At 35.1% G+C, this 13,867-nt stretch overlaps 1 protein-coding gene across 1 annotated transcript in view; it reads left to right on the top strand.

Annotated features, from left to right (window-relative positions):
• Positions 1-13,867, top strand: part of tmem132e (transmembrane protein 132E) — a 476,081-nt gene that overhangs the window by 443,422 nt on the left and 18,792 nt on the right. The window contains exon 6 of the mRNA XM_073839570.1: positions 9,181-9,386. Coding sequence (XP_073695671.1) covers positions 9,181-9,386 — 206 coding nt within the window. The remainder of the gene's footprint in view (positions 1-9,180; positions 9,387-13,867) is intronic.

Raw genomic sequence — 13,867 nt, 5'->3', positions numbered from 1 at the left:
GATGTAAAAAGGAAACTGCGTCATCTGCCTCATAGTCATTCTGAACTTGTATATTTTTTTTTTGGAACAATCATGTAGTTGTTTTCCATACTGTGACAGTTATCATGTCATTTAAAGTTCGAAAGTGATGACAAAAAAATTAAGTCACCTAAAAAGCACCATAAAAAAGAATGAAGCACCATAAGGCCACTGAATCCATTGCGACAGCTGTGGGTAAGGAACAGAACCAAATTTAAGTAATTGTTGAGAAATATTCATCACATCCAGTGAGCTGTTAACTGAAAAGCTAGATATTTTGTGTGAATTATTAGCACTGAATGGCCACTAATGCCCTTGAGCTCACATCTCCGAAAACATTGAAGCTAATTTTCAAATAGTCGTTGTCTTTATTAACAAACAGCTTATTTGAAGTTCTCTACCTTAACAAACTCTTAAAACTACATTTCTTGACAAACTCACTATGAGAAATATCGCAAACAGAGTGATACAAACGGTGTAACGGTTGCGGTTCTGTTATCACTAGAATATTGCACTCTTGGAAAAGGCTTTCACCCAATCAGATTCGAGAGCCAGAAAGAATTTTGCATTTCTTCATAAAAGTTTATGGGAAGTACACTTTTGCTTTAACTTTTTGTCACCTGAGCTGGACTTGCTTATTTATTTTTACAAAAAAAAAAAAAAAAAGTTATAAAGGCCCTTTCGAACCAAAAGTGGAGACAGAAGAGGTGTCAGTGAATAAATGAGAAAACAAAGTTACTTATTTGAAAAAGCAACTCCAATATATTCTTGTAAATTTAAAAGTTATGTGTTAGTCTACTAGTTGCTTGGAAAAAAGTAATCTGATTACATAACTTGCGTTACTTTGTAATGTGTTACCCCCAAACACTGGTAATAATAATAATCCAACTTAATGAAAATGATTAAAAATACATTTTAAAATCTTAACTTTTTTGAATGAATAAAAATACTTAAAATATACACTGCCGCTCAAAAGTTTTGGACCAGTAAGATTTTTAATGTTTTTTTTAAGATGTTTCTTATGCTCATCAAGGCTGCATTTATTTGATCAAAAATACAGAAAAAGCTGTAATATTGTGAAATATTATTTCAATTTAAAATAACTGTTTTCTATGTGAATATATTTCAAAATATAATTTACTCCTGTGATACAAAGCTAAATTTTCAACATCATTGCAGTTTTCAGTGTCACATTATTATCAATGTTGAAAACATTTGTACTGCTTAATATTTTTTTGGAACCTGTGATACTTTTTTCAGGATTCTTTGATCAAGAAAAGGTTAAAAAGAACATTTATTTATTTAAAATAAAAGGTTTTCTAAAAATATACACTTCTGTTCAAAAGTTTGGAGTCAGTAATTTTTTATTCTTTCCTTTTTTTAAAATAAATAAATACTTTTATTCACAAGGATGTGTCAAATTAACAAAAAGGATAGCATAGATTTACATTGTTAGAAAAGATTTATATTTTGAATAAACGCTGTTCTTTTTTACTTGTTATTCATCAAAGAATCCTAAAAAAAAAAATATTTGGCAGGACAATTGTTTCCAACATTAATATTTCTAATAATAAATCAGCATATTAGAATGATTTATGAAGTATCACTTAAGACTGGAGTAACAGCTGAGGAAAATTCAGCTTTGCATCACAGGATTAAATTATATTTTAAAGTATATTAAAATAAAAAAAACATTAATTTATATTGTAATAACATTACTGCAATGTTATTGTTTTTCTATATTTTTGATCAAATAAATGCAGCCTTGATGAGCGTAAGAGACGTCTTTAAAAAACATTACAAGTCTTACTGATCCCAAACTTTTGACTGGCAGTGTATGTTTATGAGAACGATTTTGTTAAAAAGTTTTTGAAAATTGTGTTGGACAATGGAGGGTCGTTAGATCAACAAAGTTGAGAACCACCGCTTTAAATACTCAATTCTAGGTCATAGATGAAGTTCCATCTCAATTCAACCGCTAAGCTAATGTATTTGAGTCAAAGGATGAATTTATGTCTCTGTATTTGCACAAGGGGGCAGTTGGTTCCACCTGAGGACCTATAAATACAGGCCTGAAAACATTGCAGTGTCCTTTGCTGAAGGAAACAATCATTTCAGCAATCTTCGCCATCTGTTCCACGGCACGACAGAATCTAAAAGTAGAAATCCAATTCGACTACAAACCGTATCCAAAATGTAGAGAAATAATAATATGCTTCAGAGTGTCATCTGTCCAGCAGAGATTGAGATCCATAAGTCATCCGAGACGGGCTGTGAGGGCATTCGTTGTTTATCTGTTTTAAGATTCAGAATAGCCGTGTGTGCCGCAGTGCCTGGCCAGAGCATTAGCTCGGGTGTTATTGAGTGGGTTTGCTTGGCCGCCCGGGCCATTGAACTTTGGAGGCTAATTCAAGATGAGCCCTTCAAGCTGAGACAACATGAGTCCTGACAGTTCAATAAAATGCTCCGTGCAGTGGCGAAAAAAGCGTCATGCAGAAGGCAAAGGTTACAGGGCCCAGTAGCATCTGTTTAGCTTATCTTATTTAAAAGGTAGTCACGAGTATCTATTGTAAAAGGGTTTATTTGCCTAGAGCCAAAGCTTTTACTTCTAGATAGGGACACCAGAACAGATGGGTACATGCATGACTGTGAGAATGACATTGTATGCTGTACGCATGGAAATGACTTTTAATCATGTTCGCCTCAGGTTCTGGTCATAAAACACTCTCATATGACCAGCGAGGTGTATCTTTTTGAAATGTGTGCACACTTTTAGATGGTATAGTTATTTGTGTGTTTGTTTGTGTGTGTAATGAACATCTGCATTGTTTTATGTATTATATGTGAATGTTGAATGATGAGACCCTGTGGGGGCTTTGTGTTTGGGAGCAGGAAACTGTAAACAGCTGTCCCAGCTGAGCTCGACTCTCAAGGCTCTGATAGTCACACTGGCCATCTGAGAACAAACGTTTCTATTCCATTCCACTGCTTAGTCGCAATCCTCACTGCACACATTTCCAATACAGCAAACACATTTAGACATGAATAACCACGCATAGAACGCAGAAGGCTTAATTAGATGAGTCACATACCTTGATTCCAGTACAACTGTAGCAAATGTCATTTTATTATTTTCTGCCTTTAAAGATGATATGAGTACTTTTTTAAATGCTAAATGCTTTCTCCTATCAAAGGTTAATTGTAAAGCATAAATATTATGAAATGGATAGTTCCAGTCTTGGAAACTAATTGGTGAATACAGAATTGTGGAAGTGCTATGAAAGAGACAGTAATCATATGAAATATATAGAGCAGAAGCATGGCACTTTTTTTTAATTAATATTTATTTTTTTCTAAATAACCTTTTATTTTGAGACGCATTGGTTTTAGAATTCTGGTCAATACAGATAAGCTGATAATTATTTTTTTTTTTTTTTTTTTTAAATCAATTATTATACATATGATAACTGATCATTTAATGATATTTAAAATTGAATACTATTTTATCTAATGAATTTAGATATGACAGCATTAAAAAAAATAATAACATTTTCGGAATATTTATTTTTGCTAAACGTTTAACATTGTTAAAAAAAATATTGATATTTTTCTAAGGTTTATTTTGGTGAGCCTTGACAGCAAGCATGAATGAATGAATGAATGAATGAATGAATGAATGAATGAATGAATGAACATTTTAACATTTGTGAAATATTTTTTTCTAAACATTTAACTGTGTTATAAAATTATTGCTATATTTGTAATATTAACTTTAGGTGAGCTTTGACTGAATAAAAAAAAAGTAATTCAATATCAGTCGATACCAATAAATTTGTAATATTGACTGATTGCTTATATTGTACCAATATATTGTGCAAATGCTAAAATAAATGCTAAAAATGAATGTAGATATCAAAACATTTAAAACTTTGTGAAATATTTATTTTTGCTAAACATTTAACAGTGTTGTAAAATTATTACTATTTTTCTTAGATTAACTTTAGGTTAGCTTTGACAGAATAAATACATAATATAAAAAAGAAAATACAAGAACTAAACTTAAAAAAAATCCAATATCAGTCGATACCAATAAATCTGTAATATTGACTGATGACTGATATTGTGCCAATACATTGTGCAAATGCTGAAAGAAAGAAAGAAAGAAAGAAAGAAAGAAAGAAAGAAAGAAAGAAAGAAAGAAAGAAAGAAAGAAAGAAAGAAAGAAAGAAAGAAAGAAAGAATAAATGATGAATGAAAAATGCAAGAAATAAATAATATATATAAAAAAAAAAACAATATCAGTCGATACTAATACATCTGTAATATTGACTGATGATATTGTACCAATAAATTGTGCTGCACCCTTGCACTGTGACTATATTATAGCTTTGCATTTTGTACATTGTTGCCTAAATTTAGCAGAGTTGGAATGCTGTATTTGCCAGTAATCATTCAGGACTGGAAGTCTCCATTTTATACCAATATTTTAAGTGTGAAAACATTCTGTTTGTGTAGAGGCTGGCTGTCATATGACATTAAATCATCAGTTTCTGCTTCAAGCTGTAGGCAGTATGTTCGTCTTTAACCATGTATAGTCTGTCTTTGCATGATACCATCAACACAGATAAAAGTGCATCTGCTTAACTGTGTGATGGCAGTCTGGATGGTGGAGGATTATTGAGGGTGCTTTTTGAATTAAACACAGCTGGCGGGTGTGTGGAGCTAGAGGCGTCTCAATGGGCGGCACTATCCTGACCTCGCCCCTGCCACTCCTCTGGAACCACGCTAGGTGCCAGGCCAGATTAGTGGCTCGATGGAACTCTGACTGCCGGCTGGCACGTAAAAAGTACTTTCAGCTGGCCCCTGCTGGCTAGTGACGCCCACAGTCCTTAACTGCTTTTGACTTAAAATTATCCATCCAAGTTTATTAGAAGCCCCAGGAGCAAGTGGGTCAAGACTGAGCTCACATCAACAGAAGTGGCACAGCAGGAACAGATTTACGAGACTGTAGAGTGCACTGGAAACCAGACAGGACATGCCCAACACTGCAGACTGCTGCTGCTTTTGTTGTGTACCACCTGCACCTATTGATAGTAACAATAGTGACTATTGTGGGTTATTGTAGTGTTACAAAGTATTCTTATTATATTTTTACTTTTTAGGGCTGCCTCTAATATTCGACTAACCGTTAGTCAATAAGAAGAACCTTGGTCGACCAAAATTTTATTAGTCGTTTAGTACCACCACGTTTTATTAGTCGTTAAAAAAATTAAAAATGATACACGGTCAGTGCCAGACCGTTAACAGCTGGTCTGTGTGATAATACAATTGGGTAGGACATCCAAATGCTCTCCTATCATTCATCGACCTCAAATATGGCTTATCATCTGAAATATGTAAATAGTAGCAACTTTACATGGTTGCTCAATGTTAACCAAGAAAAATGTGCACTATTCAAGTGTCTGTGCAAAATGTGACAGATGGAGGCGCCAGTGCAGTCACTTGCTCTTAAAATACTTTGCAAGTTTGGTCATACAGATAAGACTAATACGTCTTTCGAATCTGTAAAGACTACGTTTATTTGTGTGCACTCACAATAACAACAAAACATTGCGCTTTTGTAAAATAATGGAAGCAAACAGGATGCGCTTTCTGCTGTCTCTGTCTCTGTGAACTTAAGAGTGTCCAAAAAATAAATAAAGAAAATAGCCGAAACTCTGTATACTTGCCTTACAGACATTAAAAATATATCTATAGAGAGTGAAATGTCTTCTTACTGTTTTTTCCCTGACACATTCATAACCATTACTTCTGCCAGTGAGTTGTGGCAAGCTTTATGCATGCCCTTGAGCATGTATTAGGCTATGTAGGCAATTAAAGGCTCATCATTATGCTTTAAATGGTTTTCTAATAAATGTGCAGTTAGTCAACTAATCGCTTAAAATGAATGACTACTAGTCAACCAGAAAAATCTTTAGTCGTGGGAAGACCTAGTACTTTTTTTAAACTTTATTTTTACCGTCTAAACTTGCATAGTACGAGTTTCTGGCTGGTCGGGATGCAAACAGAGCAATATATTGACACCACTACAGTGATCTATTTATATTTCAATAATGGCAGCTCTCAATATAGATTTAATAGCAATTTATTGATAAGAATAGAGTGTAGGTAGGATTAATCTTAGCAGACTAGATATGTTATACTGTTGCAGCTGAAGGTAACGTAGGGGGAATCTCATGGCAGATCTAGACAGGTGGTGCTGGGGAGGTGGAGGGCTATAAATTCTCATGGCATGCAGTACTGAGCTGGACCAGGTTGAGATGGGAATAATGGTGTGTTGATAGGAAATAGAGATTGATTGGCTTGGAAGAACCAATCAGCTAATTGTAAGAGTTTCATGGCTGACCTATGTACTACATATTAAGATGGAACAGGAGTACGGAGATGACATGCAAGAAAAAAAGTAAAAAACATGACTCCCAAAGTTATGCACCACTCAACGGACATTTCAGGACAAGTCAGAACTGTGGTGACACCTACAAAAACCACATCACATAAAACGTACCATGTGTATATTCATCAGTTCTTTTTTACACTTTTTAGCACCACCCAGTGGACATTTCACATTGCATATATCACGAAACATACATGGTGGTACGTAATTCGTCTCTTACAAAAAAAAAATTCTCAGAGGTACTTTTTCGCCATGAGACCAGCTTGAAATAAATAATACAATTAGAAAGGAATACTATTAAAAATCATAATACATCTCAATAAAGTATTTTTTAACTGTCAAACCTTTACTAATGAGGGTTACCTGATTCTTTACATCTAGATTTGTTATCCTTTCCATTTTTTTTTTTAGTATGATTCTTTTTTTTTTTTTTTTTTTTTTGGAATAGCAGTCCCTTTAAAAAAGAAATGAAGTGGGCAAGCAGAGTTTCCCCACAGATTCTTGTAAAGGCTACTAGGGAGAGAGAGCCATCTCCTCTGATCAATTCTCCATATTGATGATACACACATATTTTATTACACAGATATCCCCCACTATGATGAATCTCTAGTCTTGGATAGACTGCAGCCACCAACCTCCATTTGAGAGAGATTACGTTCTCTGATTACAGTGTCAGCTGCCTTAGACCCCTAGATAAATCATAGATGGTACCCCACAGCAAAGCTTCAGCTATCTATTACAGTAAATAATTTATTATTAAAGACTGCTGAGTGTATATATGAAATGTGTTGGCAAACCGGAAGGAGAAGTAAAGGGGGAAAAAAAATAGTTTCTTTGGTACCTCCATGGGTGCTGCAATGAAATTTCCAAAACTTGAAGATTTAAAAATGTGTTTGTTGTGTTCATTAGTGTGTCTGTTTGAGTGCTTAGAAAAAGAAGACAGAATGCGGTGAATAACCACTGCTTCTTTGAGAGAAAAAAAAACAATGCCTGAGGAAAAAAGCTGTCAGACCCAGTTCCTATGGGTTGTTATTTTAGGAAACACGTTTTGAGTAAAAAGACCTCTTTTGCTATTAAAAATACTTTTGAATGCATTATTTTCATGTTTTACTTGATACTTTTGAGAGTAAATGAGAATGACAATTTAACCCTTCCTAGTGCTAACTGATTTGAAAGAAAAAATGTTAATCTGTAACAGGGTATTACTATAATAAATTGACTATGCCTGTTAATTTATTGTGTTAATTTTACTACAATTATTATATACAGTTGAAGTCAAAATTTAACATACACCTTGCAGAATCTGCAAAATGTTAATTATTTTACCAAAATAAGAGAGATCATACAAAATGCATGTTATTTTTTTCTTTTATCTAGTACTGACCTGAATTAGATATTTCACATAAAAGACATTTACATACAGTATAGCCCAAAAGAGAAAATTATAGTTGAATTTATAAAAATTACCCTGCTCAAAAGTTTACATACCCTTGATTCTTAATACTGTGTTCTTACTTGAATGATCCACCGCTGTGTGTGTGTGTGTGTGTGTGTGTGCGTGCGTGCGTGCGTGCGTGCGGGCGTGCGTGCGTGCGTGCGTGCGTGCGTGCGTGCGTGCGTGCGTGCGTGCGTGTGTGATTGTTTTTAGTGATAGTTGCGCATGAGTCCCTTGTTTGTCCTGAACAGTAAAACTGCCCACTGTTTTTGAGAAAAATCTTTCAGGTCCCACAAATTCTGTGGTTTTTCAGCATTTTTGTGTATTTGAACCCTTTCCAACAATGACTGTATGATTTTAAGATCCATCTTTTCACACTGAGGACAACTGGGGGACTCATATGCAACTATTACAGAAGGCTCAAATGCTCACTGATGCTTCAGAAGGAAACACGATGCATTAAGAGCTGGGGGGTGAAAACTTTTTGAATTTGAAGGTTAGTGTAAATTTTACTTATTTTGTCTTCTGGGAAACATGTAAGTATCTTCTGTAGCTTCTGAAGGTCAGTACTAAATGAAAAATATATACAATATTTAGCAAAATAAGAAAAATGTACACATCTTCATTCTGTTCAAAAGTTTACACCCCCCGGCTCGTAATGCATCATTTTTCCTTCTGGAGCATCAGTGAACATTTAAACCTTCTGTAATAGTTACATATGAGTCCCTCAGTTGTCCTCAGTGTGAAGAGATGGATCTCAAAATCATACAGTCATTGTTGGAAAGGGTTCAAATACACAAAAATGCTAAAAATAAAATAAAATAAATAATAATAATAATTTTAAAATGATTGTGAAGCTGTTTATGGATGCATTCTTGGTTAAAAAAGAAAAAGAAAAAAAAAGAAACAGCTGAACGTAACGCAATGAAGCGGCCTGGAAACCCATAACCCATAGCATATTGCTCATGACGTGCGATGCTGAAAAAACATTTCTAAACCCTTTCAGCTCCTATCAGAGTCCACATTATGGTGATGCAATGCTGTGTAGACTAGTAGGTAGCAGTCTGCTGTGGAGCCAGCACCAGTTTAGGAGGTTTTCTTGTCAAATATTGATATATCTGATGGTTTGATTTATTCAAATAAAAGTTTTAATTTACAGCCCCACTTCAAACTGACATCCATTTGCAGTTGCCCGTGAAGAGCTTTTGTATTGTGCAGCCTCTCCAGAGAATGCAGTGAAAGCAATCAAATCTCTCTTCGCTCTCCTCAACAGGTGTCCATGAACTGTGACTATGTGTTTGTGAATGGGAAAGAGACGCGTGGCTCCATGAACGCCCGGGTGATTTTCAGCTATGAGCACCTGAGTTCCCCTCTTGAGCTCACAGTCTGGGTGCCCAAGCTGCCCCTTAAAGTGGAGCTCTCAGACAACAGACTGAGCTTCATCAAGGGCTGGAGGGTGCCCATCTTACCCGACCGCAGGTAAGACAAGTCAGTGATCTAAGCGCCCAAAAGTACATTAGCTTTTTATGCATATTGAGCTCCCTGGTAGCACTTCAAATGCATGTTTGCTTGTTTATTTCAATCTTCGTAATACTTGTGGGTGTTATGAGGGTGATAAAACGTTGTTATAGTTTAATTAGTGGAGTTGTTAAAGCTTTAAAGCTGGGTCACTAGGGCTGTGTTAGTTGCAATGCGCCTATAGAGCCGATGCCGCGTGAGACCCGAATGTCATTCTTCATACAGCCCATTTACTGTGATTTTGACAAATTGAAGCAGCGGTGTTGTCCCACCGTGCACGGCAGAATATCAGCACAGGCATTTTTTATGAGGAACCTCTCCAGAATTAATCACGATGGAAAATATTCTGGTAACTCACTAGTATCATTATTGCTCTCATACAGAGGTCTTTCTTTTTTGATGTAAATCTCTAATTAAATTCATTCAAATGGGCCATTAAAATGGAAATATGATCTGATTCGGTTATGCTAATCCAATTTGGGAGCAAATCGTCAATCTACATCTAGCCTTCATGTAGGGCTGGCGGTGTGACGCATGTACCATGCAATGGAAGAAAAAAGTCAACCATTAGAAATTCAGCTGTGGAGATTTATCTTTGGCACATTGGTTTCTAAGTAACGTTGGAACATTTTAAAATATCAAAAAAATAAATGAAAATAATTATCTAGTATGCATTAATATAGAATTTTTGTGCATGTTTATGTGTGAAGTGAATCATTTATTCCTGTAAATTGTATATCTGTGTGTGTAGCTGCTAGGATGAATTTACTTGCTTAATGAAATATAGATATTATTTAATATAGTGCATTAAAGTTCACTGTTATCACAGCGTTGTATGCAAAGTTTCTCAATGCTGTTTTATTTTCCCCTGTTTTATATACACAACACACACACAATACAAGTGTGCCATTACATTTGCATTTGACCTCAATTTGAGTGCCTTTGATTCAGCTTCCTCTCAGGACCCGTGATCTCCAAGGCTTTGTTCACACGTACAATCTCTGTGTGATCAGCTCAAAATCTGATTTGTTTTGCAGTTCCAATCTTTATCCCAGTGTCTGCACTGGCATTTTGCAAGTAAAGAAATCAAATGTGGTGAATTTATCTGGTTATAGCAACGACTTAAGAATAAGCACGGTACCATGGTATGTTTTACTGACATTAGACAGTAGCTGTCACTGTGGAAGGAAAGAGAAGATTACAAAACTCAACACTTTGTCTCTGCTCATATTCATTCTGACATCTTGTCACAGTGCTGAGCTACGGAGCAGAAGACTTAACAGGGTACCAGCTAATCCTGATTAATCTCCTGATTTTGTTCAGTTCCTTTTTAAATAGAATAACTTGAAAGAAAATGTTAAGAAAATAATGTGTCTAATCTCTGCAAGTTTATACATTTGTGTGGATGACACTAATAGCAGAAGACAAGTTTTTTCACCTACAAAATCATTTGCTTTTAAGAGACCGTAATAAAATTAAAGTCAACTGAAATTGTGTCCAACAGACACATTTATATATATATAATTAATGTTACAAAAATTATAATATATTATTTTTATATCATTATATATTTAAAAAATATATGTGCATGTCATGAAATATTAAAAGTAATCTATTCCTGTGTCAGCAGTCTTACATCATTACTCCAGTCTTCAATGTCACATGATCCTTCAGAAATCACTCTAATAGGATGATTTATTGCTCAAGAAACTAATTATTATTAGTAGTAGTAGTAGTAGTAGTAGTAGTAGTAGTATAGTACCCACTTTAGATTACAGAACACACATTCACTATTAACTAAGAGTTTTCCCTCAATAAATTCCCAATCTGCTGCTTATTAAGAGTTAGTAAGGTAATTGTTAAGTTTAGGTATGTGGTAGGATTAAGGGTTCTAAAATATGGTCATGCAGAATAAGGCAAGTAGTTAACAGTAACAAGTAGTTAATTGTAACAAGTACTTAATTTGTTGTTAATAGAATTGGTCCTTAAATAAAGTGTTATCAATGTTGAAAACCGTTAAGAGCTGATTAATAGTACAGTGCATTTGTCTGAATCATATTTATGGAAATTAGAATTTTATTCTCAGAATCGTGATTAAAAACTTGCAATTATGAGTTATAAAGTCAGAATTGCATGATACAAACTCACAATTGCGAGTTATAAAGTCAAAATTCTGACTTTTTTTCTCAGAATTGCATGATTTAAACTCTCAATTGTGCAAAATAAAGTCAGAATTGCATAATTAAAAACTTGCAAATGCAAGTTTGTGTGTTTGAATATTTGCCTTTATTTCTCAAAACTGCAACTTTGTCTCGCAATTCTGACTTTATAACTCACAATTTTGAGTTTATATCACACAATTCTGAGAAAAAAAAATCTGAATTGCAAGTTTATATCATGCAATTCTGAGAAAAAAACTCAAAAACAATTCTGTCAGGACCACTATCGTCAAAGATGACTGATAATTAGCATACATTTTGGATTGGCGGTATGGTTCTGTTCTGGGCAACTCCCTGCACATCCATGCAGCCTAGCATGGATAACATCAGGACAAGCAGTAATATTCCCCTAGGGTAAACAGAACAGAACAACAAATGTGTTGCAGAAATCATTAAGGTTCAATAATTTAATGTACATTTAGAATTAGTCGGATTCAAGGAGAATCAGAAGGCTCAATCCTTACTGACAAGAGGAGGTGACAAGAGGATGGAGACGGAAATTTTTTTTATTTAGCAGCGCAAAGCTGGTGATAATACTGAAGGACCTCATATATGAGTGCTGTGTCACATCCCTATAAGTAGACGTCAATCAGCTAAGAGTCAGCTGACGCAAGCTCGACTAACGTGACCTGCCAGAACTAACGCTATCGCTAGATTTGCGAGTTCAAAAATCTGACTTTACAACTCACTATTGTAAGTTTATATCACCCAATTCTGATACTTACAGTGTGTAAGTATATATATATATATACTTACAGTCTTACAATTATTTGCTAAATAAAACTATTCACTTATTTAAAAAATAAAATAAAATAAAATAAATGTAAAATAAAAAAAAATAAAAATATATAAATAAATAAATAACCTCACTGACCCCAACCTTTTGAACGGTAAATCTATAAAATAACCTAGGTCAGTTTTAGTTTCAGTTTCATGCTGACTTTAATGAGAATGCTAAATAATATCCAGTATAATATGAGTTATAGAAACATTTTTGTTTATGTGGATAAAGGCTACTGAAGCCTAACCGTTGGAGCTGTGGGGAAAAAAGGAGAAAAGATGGGAAACTGCATGAGACAATACAAGCATCAAAAGCATTTCAGTACTGTTTACACATTTATGCATATTCTGTGTATAAAAAACACTTATTAGTTCACAGAAATTAGCGAATTCAGACATAGCGGTGCAGCTCTGTTTTGTGTGCAACATTAGCCTACATCCTAAAAGACATTTTTTTTTTACTTTTGAAATCTGATCTAACCATTCACGCTGAAATATTTTTTCATACACTTGATTATTATCAAACAGCTAACCAGATTTGACTACACCACATAATCTGCTGCCCGTTTGAGCAATACTGTATGCTTAATTCCTTTACCTCTTCCCTTCCTTCAGTTCTTCCCTCCTCTGCTCTGTCCATTTCATTCCACTACATTGCCCAATGTTGAGACGTGTCAGTGGGCAGGTTTCTCGCATTGGCCTTCCACACAGATTGATCGATATAGCTCACTAAACTGGTGAAACAATGATGTGTCTGCAAAACTGGACACTGATTTTTATTGGGTAAGCGGGTTCCCGTGCATGAAATCTCCAGTTTTCCTGACATCCTAATGAGTTCAAGCAAAGCTCCACTGTTGAGGTGTGTTCTTCTCCTCTGAAACTCATATTAACCTGTATGAGGAGACAAGAGAGTACAACTGTCCTCAAGAACACAGAGTACTTCTGTCTGCCAGGTTCAGCGCTCTTCAACTGATGCAAGAGCCTCTTGTTTTTCACCTCCATGGCAACAGGAGCCTGTGTTTAACTCAGAAGAGAGCAAAGTGCTGATCAACAATTGCTTTCTACTTTCATGAGTCTTCTCCTTCTGCGTCTGTGAGCCTGTCAATCTTTCGCTGTTGCTGAGAAGTAGCAGTGTGTCTCCTTACATGATAACGCAATGCTTTACCTTCAGCTCAATTTAGGCTAATCGATGGGAAGGGCATGCTTTGTCAGTCACAGGCTGACAGCTGTCTCAACAACTCCAGTTATCTGATTAATTAGTTGTGTGTGTAGAATAGATGAAGTGGCATTCAGCTTTTAAGATCCACCCAGCCTTTACCATGCCTCCTCTCACTTACTTCACATGGTGACAGTCTGCGGAGAGAGCAGATTAGATAGATTGAATGTGATGGTATGTGTGAGGCATGCAAGAGTCACTGATGCAAAACCTCCTTGAAACAGATA

The sequence above is a fragment of the Garra rufa genome, chromosome 5, assembly GCF_049309525.1.
Source record: "Garra rufa chromosome 5, GarRuf1.0, whole genome shotgun sequence".
NCBI classification, from domain to species: domain Eukaryota; kingdom Metazoa; phylum Chordata; class Actinopteri; order Cypriniformes; family Cyprinidae; genus Garra; species Garra rufa.
This window is presented reverse-complemented; position numbering and strand designations above follow the sequence as displayed.